Genomic DNA, 12275 nt, shown 5'->3' with positions numbered 1-12275 from the left:
CGAGGTGTGTTTTTATCCTGTCTTTCCGTGAGGCGTCGCTTGTGAAAACCCGGTTCAAGCCAGTTACCGCTTAAAATTTGATGCTTGTCTCTTTGAGATCTTTCTTTTTGGGAAAAAAAGAAAGAACACAGTGTGTCCTCTACGCACCTGTACTGCACTGTAGCTCTTCAAATAGACGAGCGTCAAAATTAAAGCGTCAACCTGCTTGACCAGGTGTTCTCAAGTAGTTCGCAGTAAGTAAGAAACTCTGTGTTCCCGTTGTGTGGCTTTTGTAGTTGTGTTGTCACTTTTATATTTGTGTTGTGGCTTTGCATTCGTGTTTTAAGTAATTGCGCTTTTGTGAAACGTCTCGGCCACAGTAAGGAAGTTATGTTTTCACCCCTGTCTGTTTGTTTGTGAAGATGATTTCACAAAAACTACTGATTGTACTATCACGAAACTTGTTGGAAGGATGTGGTATGGGTCAGGGAAGAAACTGTTACATTTTGGTGTGGATCCAGATCAAATGGCAGGAATCTTTTTTCACTTTATTTAACAGTGTGATCGGGTGTTTTTCAACAGTTTCACCATTTTCTCTGAGATTAATTCCTTTCGATGAGAGAAATCAGCCATATTTAGGAGGGTGATATTTAGGAGAGTGTGAAATTTGCTTGATTGAATTTAAGGGGGCGGTTGGGCCTTAGTGGAAGTATGTGAGTGCAATTCTAGTTTTCCATGAAATCAACAGAATTACAGTCACTCTTACCATACTTGTCTTCCAATCTGAGGCACTATCAAGGTCTAACAATGTGAAAATAAAGGGGAAACTGGAACCAATTGTGACTCCAAAAGTTGGGTTGGCACATTTGTTGACAGACACAGACATCACACGTCTCCTGCTGTAAAACTGTGGAACAGGGACGTCCTAAAACATGATTACAGGATGATGTATTGGTATAAACATGAACACCACGCCAGAGGACACACAGCTGCTGAGGTGCTGTTCCAAGGTTAACACACACAAACACACACACACAGTCTTTAATGGTCATATAACAAGCTACTATTCATGTCCACATGCACAAACAAGGCTCAGCTTGGTTAATTACAGCCAAACCAGGAGGGATTTGGCAGCAGACCCGTATCCTACAAGAGTGACACAGCCAGTCACCCTGCAGTTGTTGCTACACAACCTCAAAGACATGCATCAGTGGAAAACAGCAGGCACAGCTCCTCTGCTGCTCATCCCTCCCACGGGTACAGAATAGTCAAATTCCGTACTGTTTTTATCATGTGACGCGATAAAGATCACCTATGATTTTGAATATGCACTAATAGAGAAACCAAAAAGAAGGGAAACTGTGCCCTTTGTCTCCTGAGCAGGTAAGTCTTCCTTTATTCCCTCTGTAACAATATCAGTCTCTTAATGAGCACAGTTAAGACATCCAGCCAAGACTTATTCTCTTTAAGTGAGAAAGGCAAGAAAAAGAGGGATCCAATTACCAGGGATCCCCCGTAGAGGGTACTGAAGATCAGCCTATGGTGAGGGAAGACAAGAGAAGAAAGCGGTTTGCGGAGGATTGAAGACGACCCTTGGACTGGGGGAAGGACAAGGGGGAGGTGTCATTTCGTACGGTGTGGAAGATCGTCCCACAAAGTCAAAGAGTTCTTCTGGGACAGCTTGCAGCAGGCAGGGGAAGTAATTTATTGAATTTCTAACCGGCCCCACTTTCCCCCTGTCTGTCTGCCCTGGGAGCTAATAGCTAGCCGCTGCATTATGCTTAATGCCCTCGCTATCACTTTCGGCTAACATGGTTTGGCATACACTTTGGGAAATCAGAGAGAATGGGAGTATTGATCTTGGTTTTTGGCCTCGCTTAATGCACGCTGCTGTAATGCTGGAGAGTGGGTGTGAAGGGCCTTTTCATTTCATCAAATGTTTTTTGGAGTGTCATTTGTTTCTGCATTCAATCATTCCACTCTTTCTCTCTCTATCTTTCTATTTGCATCTCCCACTCTGCTGCACGTCTCCCTCTCTCCGTCTCTCTCGGAGAGATGTGAGGCGGAATGAACTGATAAAAACGAGGTTGTCTGTTGGAGGCTGCCGTAGCTTCTCTGCTTCTTTTAGCTGTAGAGGAAGAAAAAAAAGGCTTTTTTCGGAGCCCTCGAGTCATGTGTCAGGACTTCAAGCATGAAAGTGAACATACATGTCCGTGCACGTGAAGCCCAACACACACACACACGCACATAACGTATGCAGCCTCACATGTTTCCTCAGCTTATTATTGGCTGGAAATTCCCAATCTATCATCACATTGAACAGGAATAGTTTTTACCTCGTTCATGAATGTTATGTTCTTGTAGCAGGATTACACCAAAACTTTGAATTACCACAAAACTTGATGCAGCACAGGTCAGGGAAGAACCCATTAAATATTGTAGTGGGTCTAGATCAGGGGCAAGCTGTGAGATTTTTCAACATTTTCATCAGTTTCACAGAGAATAATTCATGGATTTTGATGAAAAAAAGATTATGGGACTGATATTTATGAATTTGGTGCAGATCCAAATAAAAATCCCCATCTAGTGAATTTAAATGTGGTTTCATAAGGGAAATGTTGGGCCTTAGTGGAGGTACAGTATGAACTGCAGTATAATTCAAATTTTTTTTATAAGTTAAACAGATGAACCTTCTCTTTACAGCCACTGACACTTCATCTATTGAGTGGCTATTGGTTGATATGAGAATGTCATATTTGAAAGGATTTCATAAGATGTTTTTTCCATAAACATCACATACAGTCGAAGAAAATGCAAAACAATGTAATAATTTAACTAGATATAGCTTCATATTTAGTCCACACACATGAGAGTGGTGTCAGTCTCCTTATATGCCTTAAGAGTAAATAATTGTATTTTGTATCATGTCCTATAACAGTAAATGTGATCACAGGTGTACAAATTCATTATTTAACCTGAACTATTTGAATATTTTAAATATTCTATTTGAAATGAGGAATATGGCACAATGAGGTATGAAATGTAAAATATTCTATCAAATATTGAATTTATCGTATGCAAACAGCTAAACCTGTTTAATAATATCTTTATATACAGGCTACAGTATATATCATCTATACCCTCCCTCTGCATGACCTTTGCATTGTTCCGCATATTATTTGCAGCTGAACAGGCACCTGTGCCGGCAGCAGGGGACAAGCACGGCAGCACCAGATGAGGTAGCCCCAGGCCAAGGCCACTTGTGGAACTCGCTACTCACTTGAGAGAGTTGGATGCATTATGTGTTTACTGTACTGGAGCTATGTACTGCAGAGGGTGTGTGTGTGTGTGTGTGTGTGTGTGTGTGTGTGTGTGTGTGTGTGTGTGTGTGTGTGTGTGTGTGAGTGAGAGAGAGAGAGTGAGAGAGAGTGGAAAGAGATTGCTGGAGGTTGGGGGTGGGGGTGGTGGTGGTGGTGGGGGGGACACTACAGATGTCCTTGCCCTGAGCTTTTCTCTGCATGAAAATCAGCGCTGCTCTGGAGGAATCGCTGGCACAGACTGACGTCACATTATACAGCAGGAGTGACTCCTGGAGTCAGATGTGGAGGATTCAATCTTAGCTGGGGGAGAATCCACGAGCGTCACCGCTAAAGGGAAAGTGCTGCAGTAAGACAAGATACTGGTGAAGTTTGCTAGTTGGAAACTTAAGAATATCTCAATGGCAGTAATAATTTAGTTGCTATTTTATTCCATTATTTTCACATGAATGAAGATACATGGTCTGAATGTTATGAGACATGCACTGGGAATGATTAGTGCCTGAACTACTCAAGCTGACTTTTAACACACTAAACAAATCTGAACTTTTACAGACTCTTTGTGTATATTTTACAGTTTTTCGTGCGTTTTTTTTTAAATTTTATGTTTTTTCACATACAAAACTTTTGAAACACATTCACAAAATCATCATAATTTCACTAATATTTAATTTTTATTCAAGAGCTGAAACTGTTACATTCATGTTTGATTATGTAAATAGGTTTCTATAAATCCATACTTTTTCCAAACGTATGCAATTTTACATGGATTTGTTGTTCATCTTGCATAATTATGTCCGTTTTCACAACAAAAACGTTGAATAAATGTGTTTTCATCAGCTCATATTATTTATAAGCATTGTTAAATTTCCTGCTTTTAACAACTGACGTTTTGAGTCTTATCCGGTTCGGTGTGAAGTGCATGAGGACATTCCCACAGGAGGGGGTGGAGCGAAGGACCCCTCCCCTGCACAGATGTCAGGCTTTTTCAATCTGTAATCAAAGTAAACTGATTGGTGGCAGTAACTATAAGGGAAGGGAAACAGAGCTACTTTGGCCTGTCTTTTCTGCCTTCCCAACTCTGTACAGAGTGGATCTCTGGATGGACTGTGGACAAAGCTGGACCAGGTCCACTAGGAAAGTTAACATCAATTCTTATTCATGAAAACTAAACTTGCCTGTTTGCTTTGCTTGTGGTGAGTCGTCCTCCAACAGTTCTACAACATACTGTCACTTTTTAATTGTTTGTGTGCTGGACGTTGTGCGCAGAGTGAAGTTAGAAAACTTTGTGGTCATCCTACCTGGTTTATCTGCAATGAAGATTTTATAGTCATTGCTTTTCATAATGAAACTGAATTAGCTTTGTTGTTCACGTGTGGATCATGTATGTTTGAACTGGTGTTATTTTTCATATGTTACATGTTGGCTATAAGGTGTGTTAAGCAATCAACACAATCATCAGACCCAATTTCTCAACTTTTAATAACAAAACTATGTACTTTCATTCAGTAAAGAGCATTGCAGCACTGGTCGCCAATCAATTACTTTTTCATTCATATTGAATGTATCGCGTGTCCAAATTGCACCAAACTCGGCACCACACTTTTTTGTACAGTTTACAATAGACCTTCCCAGTGTGAAGCTGATAAGGTGAATGGTTGGCGAGATATGCATTCAACATAAGGACAGACGGAAAGATTGGGTCATGATTTTAACTAAAAGAGGAGATTGATTTGTAACACTGACTGTGGACGTGATAGTCTCTGAGCTTTTTTATGTGGGATTGCTTAACCCTCTGTGAAGTGGAATGTGTGGATCTCTTCAGGAGGGACCACCGGCAAAGACAGGGGCCATTGGATAAGACGGAGCTAACCTGATGAGGAGAACCAGCCGGAGAGGGAGAGGTTTGAAGGGCTCCCTTCCAGCATTTTCCCTCTTTATGTTGAGTAACTGGAGGCAAATACATTGGATCTCTTAATTAACCATCATGTTTCCTTTGCCTAGAGCCTGCACCAGCTGGAGCACAGTTTGAGCTGCATATTGATCATTGTGCTTTAAAGACAAATAAATAAATCAACCTAAAACTCCATCTGGGTTGTTGCGGTGGTTTTTATATCTGGCCTCTGCATTGAACTCAAATCACACTGTACCTTGAATCTTGATGAAAAGTCACTAGAAAGCACATTTCTATTTAATGTGCACTTGCCAGGAATGAAAACAGTACAGAAGAGAAAAGATCAAATAAATGGTAAAGATGGAAAATGGATGAAATAAAAGTAGGAGTGAGAGTTGGTCATTAGCAGTCAGAGAGAACACATGGGAGCTTGCTGCCCTCTAGTGCCGAACACTGCCGCTCTCGCTCTCTTTCTCTCGCTCTCTCTCTCTGGCTACAAAACACTGACACAGTGGAGATAAGAATGAATTATTCATAACAGGATGATAAAGCAGTATTTCACAGATCTTAGATATGAGATGTAATTGATCGTGTGGAGCTGATATCAAACACATGCTTGTCTCTAAAACTAAGTGTAATCTCCTTGATGTTTTTTGATGGTCTAAAGTGATATCCTTACTGCGTAAAGTACCACCATGCTGGGCTGCTAGCTGCACTGTACAGAGTCTTAGAGGCAGAACTTCAATGTATGAGTGGATTATACTCTTTTATACCAATTTCTTATCAATAAAATATCAAGAATCGGCAGTCCCAGCAGCCTAAATGGACGCCCAGGCCCTTCTGAAGCTCATGTTGTGGGCTACATGCATCATTTCAGGTTAACTTACCACCTACTCGCCTCCATTTTATTAATGTCAACAGTTTCACCTCTTACACTCTAACTCTCTCTCTCTCTCTCTCTCTCTCTCCCACAGATTAACCTAGTAGTGCCAGTCAGCACCAGTACAGGGGCGGCTCAGGTTTAATGTTTAAACTCTTACTCCCCCCTCCACACACACACAAACACACACACTGGCCAATCGCTCTGCGTGTGCTGAACACAGCGTCCAGCACCAGGAGTGAGTCACCTGAGAGACTGAAGAGGCTGAGCTGAGTGGGCCTGGCGGACACAGCGGCCATTTTACAGTAGGTATCAGTTCCTGTTCCATTTAAAAACAAACACTCAAAAGTCCTACGAGAAACATCAACCTGAGGGACGAGTCGGGGTCAAACGGGTAAGGAAGGCTGGTGTTCTTTTAAATCATTATTTAAGGTTATTAATGTGTGCGTTATTAATGTGTTTCCACGATGATATGCTGTGACAGTGTCATGACTGTTGGTGTATTAAGAGCTCATGCAGCAGCTCTCTGAGTCACAGCTCAACTTAAACTCTCCTGTCATTAGTGCAGCCTGAGCTGTGCTGCAGTTACACACTGTGACACACGCTGTTACATTGTTTTGGGCCATGTGCCGCCGATCACATACTCAACACTTCACATCGCAGGTAACCATCTTACAAACGGTGCATGTGTTTTAAAAATCTTTTCATAGGTTTCCTTTGAATCACATTCGATAAGAACACTTTTAAAACTTGCCTCTTGTCACATTATGATTTACTATGAATATGACCTTTATTACTTTTATATTTGACTGGTTAAATGACTCTGCATACTTAACCATGTAAAGCTGATATAAGATTGTCAAAGGTAATAGATGTTTGTTATCTTAACCAGGGAGTTTGCTATTTTCTGCTTTTTTTTGTTTGTAAGCAGGATTATGCAAAAATGAGGGATCAGGGGGTAGATCCAGGAATCATTATTCACTTTCTTACACACTGCGAGACATTTTCATTGATCTATTAGGGAATAATTCATGGATCTTGATCAAAAGAAATTAAACATGTTTAGGGGACTGATATTTATGTGTGTGCAATTTGGTGCAGATCCAAATAAAAATGTGGATCTCTTGAGTTAAATTGTGATTTATATACAGGCCATGTAACAGATTTTATGAGTATATCAAGCGTTCAGCTCCTATAAACAATATTGTTACTAACAATGGATCAGATGAGTATAATTATGTGAGGAATTTCTCAAATGATAAAAAAAAATTCTGTGCAGCATTCGAGTGTCTTTCAGCGTTTTGGTTTAATGGACCATAAATGTAATATTTAGGTTCACTTTCACTCGAAGCAAATGGCAGACAAGCTGGAGAAGAAAAGAACATTTGTTGGTTACAGAGAGCGACTATTTGGTCTTACATATATACATCATATATACAGTATATTACAATAACATGGACACAAACTCTGCTCTGATTAAATGCTACTGTTGCAAATAGTCAAGTTCTCCTCATCCACCTCAGCATTGATGTCAGTGTTTTGTGTCTGTCAAGGGACCCAAGAAGTTTAATGCCAGTTAAAAGTGCACACTAATTGTTTTCCATATAATTTGGAATCGAAAGGAAAAATGGAATATAACGAAAAATGAATTACAAAAATTGTTTAATATAAATGTATGTAAACACACTACGATAAGCTGTTCACGTTTGTAGATTTAGAAATAAGACTGTTTCTATCTTGGAGAACAAATTATCAGGGTTATGGAAGGTAGAATTAAATTCATAATCTGACTCTTGCGCTGTTTTGTTTTGAATCAAATAAACATTTGAATACTGTTAAACATGATCGATTTCAGAGCATATGATTATGATATGTTTGCATTCTTACTACATAGAACTATTAATCTGTCTTTCTTCCCTGTGCAGTTTCTCCCTCCCCATGTCTCATAAGGATTCTGTGATTACGTCTGTCTCGATGAATCATCAGAATCAGACTTCAGCATGAAGAGCTGGAGCAGCAGATTCAAGGGACAAGAGCCTGACAGTGAGGCCGGGTCCTCCTCCAGTAAGAGGAACTCCGTCACTGATCCACCGGTGCCTGTGTGGGTTACTCACACACCCACACCAGATGATATCACTGAGGATGGAAACTCCACGGGCCGCACATCCAGCACTCCACCGTACGCAGGAGAGGATGATGACAAAAAAGGGAGCATGAAGGACAAGCTGAAGTCCCTCATCCCTCAGTCATGGGGGGGCATCCTCCATAAATGGAGAAGAGAGAGCGACTCTGAAACCAGCACGACGGGGATCCAGATCCTTCCTAACGGGACCAGGGTGAGTCCTCCTGTAAGTCCACTGCTTGAGCGCAAGAACTGGGCGGAATCGCTGAGCGAGTCCAGCCAGAACTCCCATAAGCCTTTGCTAAGGGAGAGCCCCACTGATGGGTTGTTTGAACGAGGCCCAGGAGAGGAGTCTCTGCTCAGCAGCATCCACCCTGCAGAGTACTACGCTGAGAAGCTGGAGGTCTACAGACTGAAGTACTCCTACTTGAAATCCTGGCCAGGCCTCCTTCGACTTCTGGCCGGACTTCAGCTCCTGTTTGGGGGCATGGTCTTCGCCTGTATCATCGCCTACATCCAGAAAGACAGTGAGTGGTCCAGCAGTTACGGACTCTATAACGGTGCGTATAACAACGGGCTCGGAGTGTCCGGATACAGCTACAGAGGCCCCATGACTCCCTTCATCCTGGCTGTAGCTGGAGTCACCTGGATCATTACCCTCTGTCTCCTGGTGGTGGGGATGACTATGTATTATCGCACCATCCTCCTCGATGCCCCCTGGTGGCCTCTGACAGAAGCCTTCATTAACGTGGCACTGTTCATGCTCTACATGGCGGCGGGGATTGTATACCTGAATGACTTGAACCGTGGGGGGCTGTGCTACATGACGATAGGCGTCAACCCCATCATGGCCAACCTGTGTCGGGTTGATGGGGGACAGATGGCGGGGACGGCCTTCGTCTTCATCAACATGGCTCTGTATCTGGGAAGCTTCCTGGTTTGTCTGAAGATGTGGAGGCATGAGGCTGCACGTAGGGAGAGGGAGCACTTGGGGAATGAGGTAGAGTTAAAATATTAAGTCTTATTTTTTCAGTTTGTCACGTTTAAATTTCCAAGGTTCCTACGTGAAGTGGTTACGGTGGCCGGACATTAAGTGCATAGCAACAAGAATGTAAAAGTCACAAAAAAAACGCAAAAGCCAGACAACGGAAACACGTTCGTTCACTTCCATTATCTTTTATTATCTTATCATTGTCAACATCTTTTGTCGCTCACTCCCGTTGTGGTAGTGATTCTATTGTGTGGCTTTTGCAGTTGGGTTATGGCTTTTACGATTGTGTTGTGGCTTGTGTGAGACGTCTAGGCCACCGTAAGTGCTCCTTTTGAATCCAGTTTAGAAATATCGTCAACCAGGTAAGGCCTTTGAAAAATGTGAAAATTGTTCACTCTGCCAGGTTTCTCTCTCAGATTCAGTAAATATTCTGCCCATGTTTTATTTCTTTTCTTTTGCGAGACTCGTAACTGTCTTCGATTCATGCCTTTCAGAGTGAGATAGGGGTTTTGGCATAACTCTGCCCAGTTTGTCATCTTATGGGGTTATTTCAGGTATTTGTGTCATATCAAATGCCACATTTATTGCAGACAACAGTAAGCGATACTAATATTGATTGCAAACACGTCTGCAACAACCCCCAAAAATAACAGTGGCAGACCAATCCAATAAAATAGAGTCAGTCAAGACAATCTGCAGGGAGCATGCTGCCTGTCAGTATTGATATGTCAGCGTTTTCCTGCTGGGTGATGCTGTGGCAGTCGGCCAGGATTTGTCCCAAAGCTGCAAACAGTTTTTCTTGACTTTGTTGACCACGTCAAAAAAGGTGGTAGTATTGTGCGGATTCTGAATTATAGGAAACACAGTTATACATGTAAGTGCTGTTGTTATCACCAGAGAAGTCTGCTTCTAACAGAGGGAACCACTACAAGTAACTGACAATGAGGGATCTGATCCATTCAACATACATTCGGTACAATATTATAAAGCACTGTGATGGATGTCCTGTTTATTGTTGTGACAGCCACTGACAAGAAGTTGTGCCTTTTTTTTTTTTATATAGATATAAAATACAAAGTTAAAAAGTCCAAGAGTTTGGGATTGTTCCCCTCAACAATTACCAGGCTCATTACTGTTTGCAAATGGGGTCCATGTTATCAGGCATCACAGTCAACACCTATGGGTGAGAAACCGCATGGTCAGCTACAATATTGGATGTGAAATAAGAGGCTGAGAGGTCAGGAGCGAGCAGCACAATAATTAATTCCATCTCTCTGCCGAGGGAATGCAGCTTCAGAGGTTTCACTTGTCAAAGCAAAAGAACGGGGGCTCTTTCTTTTTTCCACCGACTGTTTTTTATAAATTATATTTTTATTTTCTCTGACAATGTAACTGATAATTTGACCCTTGGCTTCTCTGAGAGCGTCTTCATTCATTTGTTGGTTTAGATTTTTCTGACTAATGCTCTTTCTCTTTGACCTTTAGCGTCAGGGGGAGTTTCACCAATCCGTCCCACTGGCCGCTCCCAAAACAAAACGGATATCGTTCAACGATGAAATGGATAAATCTCTGAATAAAGACCATATCGGTCCACATGCACTTGTCCCTGAGGTCCACAAGAACCCAGTCAGTCTGAAGAGAGACACGACGTCTGAATACAATCCAAAAACATTCATCATAGCAGACTACATCATGTGAGTGAACATTTAAAGCAACTATGTACATTCTATGTACATTAAATTCTATTTTTCACACACTCCATATATACTTGATGGTCTGTTGTTGTCCCTATGTGATGCCACTTCTCTCTGTAGGAAGTATCCAGAGATCAGCTCTGTGGAAGAACGGGAGAAGTACAAAGCAGTTTTCGGTGACCAGTATCAGGAATACAAAGACCTTTACCGAGACATCAGCACCACGCTCGGTAAGTTCCGAGAGCTGGACGCCACGATGACACGAGTCCTCAGAGAGGGACGAAGCCACGAGGTGAGATGGATTAAGTGATCAACTGTATTTAACAACTTGCATATATTATATAATCGATTTCTCTGACATGATTCCAAGAGATAATTTGTGGTCAAATGGTCACTAACTTACAAATGACCTCTGATTTATAAATTTGTTTCTGTACAATGCAGACTGTTGTATGTTTCACATCATATTCTGTTTATCATTTTGTTTTTCCTTTAGGATCGACGGAGGATTCAAAGCATTTTGAAGAAGTATCGGCAGAAAAAGATTGTAAGTGATGGATTTTGTGAAAAATGAAGGGGCTCCAGCCTGCTCTGTGTCTGCTCACGCTGTAATAATGAAAGAATTATTTTCCAATCATGACGGTTAAATCATAGATGTATTAGGATTGCTACTGTTGTGTAAACACTCAGGTGTAATGTTTGCTCTTTTTCAATAAAGCTGCCCACTGATGCGAATAATGCCATCTCCATTATGAAATGTGGTTAACTCTGGAAAAAGTCATTTAATGCTGCAGCTACATTACAGAGTGAATCAGACGAGACTTCAGCCGACAGAGGGAAAGAGAAATTGAAAAGACAGATTTGGGTAATTAAGTTTGCAGCCACTAATCGTTAGATTGTTTTGTGCGTCTGTTGGTTTACAGGACCCTGCCTTCCTGGAGAAGAAGGAACGCTGTGACTATCTGAAGGCCAAATTAAGCCACCTCAAAAACAGGATCCACGCTTTTGACCAGGAAACAATGACAAAGTGACACATGAAGAAAAAAGGGAGGCCAAACACAATCTACTTGCACCAGGTGTCCTTGTTGATTCAGTGTATGCTTTAAGATTCAAGTTCTGCCAATAATCACATTTTTTCTACATGAAGCAATTGTAAAAAATTGTACAATAAAGTTGTTTTCCCTTGCATTTAGTGTGCAGTTTATTATTTTCACTTTGTACTATTGTTGGTCCTATGTTAACAAAACGTGATCTGTTTTGTTACTTGGCCTACAATGGGTTTTTAGTTATTAACAGTTTTTAATGTCGCTGTCCTTGTGCACAGTACTGGTGCAGCATGAGGTCAAATGAAGGTTGTGATTACTGGCACTTGTGAAGTATTTAAAACCGTTAAAGTGA

The 12275-nt window shown here is 41.5% G+C and overlaps 1 protein-coding gene and 1 long non-coding RNA gene across 5 annotated transcripts; both read left to right on the top strand.

The window, feature by feature from the left end:
• Positions 1 to 657: 657 nt before the first annotated feature.
• On the top strand, positions 658 to 6154 carry LOC117777880. Of its 2 annotated transcripts, XR_004616692.1 has the most exons (5): positions 658 to 1362; positions 1450 to 1678; positions 3165 to 3218; positions 3509 to 3645; positions 5122 to 6154. It is a non-coding gene; the product is annotated as an uncharacterized LOC117777880 (long non-coding RNA). The 2 variants fall into 2 exon arrangements; XR_004616691.1 differs by having other exon boundaries at positions 658 to 1678.
• A 44-nt stretch (positions 6155 to 6198) lies between these two features.
• ocel1 (occludin/ELL domain containing 1) lies at positions 6199 to 12065 on the top strand. 3 transcript variants are annotated; one of them, XM_034612931.1, is made up of 6 exons: positions 6199 to 6375; positions 7996 to 9192; positions 10669 to 10877; positions 10998 to 11169; positions 11374 to 11424; positions 11801 to 12065. In XM_034612931.1, exons 2-6 carry the CDS (start codon positions 8071 to 8073, stop codon positions 11906 to 11908), a joined length of 1662 nt encoding a protein of 553 aa, XP_034468822.1. In that variant the 5' UTR covers positions 6199 to 6375; positions 7996 to 8070; the 3' UTR covers positions 11909 to 12065. The 3 variants fall into 3 exon arrangements, with proteins under 3 accessions (XP_034468822.1, XP_034468820.1, XP_034468821.1); XM_034612929.1 differs by having other exon boundaries at positions 6200 to 6464; XM_034612930.1 differs by lacking the exon at positions 6199 to 6375 and adding an exon at positions 6471 to 6733.
• Positions 12066 to 12275: the final 210 nt, after the last annotated feature.

The sequence above is a fragment of the Hippoglossus hippoglossus genome, chromosome 17 (assembly GCF_009819705.1).
Source record: "Hippoglossus hippoglossus isolate fHipHip1 chromosome 17, fHipHip1.pri, whole genome shotgun sequence".
Lineage (NCBI taxonomy): Eukaryota > Metazoa > Chordata > Actinopteri > Pleuronectiformes > Pleuronectidae > Hippoglossus > Hippoglossus hippoglossus.
This window is presented reverse-complemented; position numbering and strand designations above follow the sequence as displayed.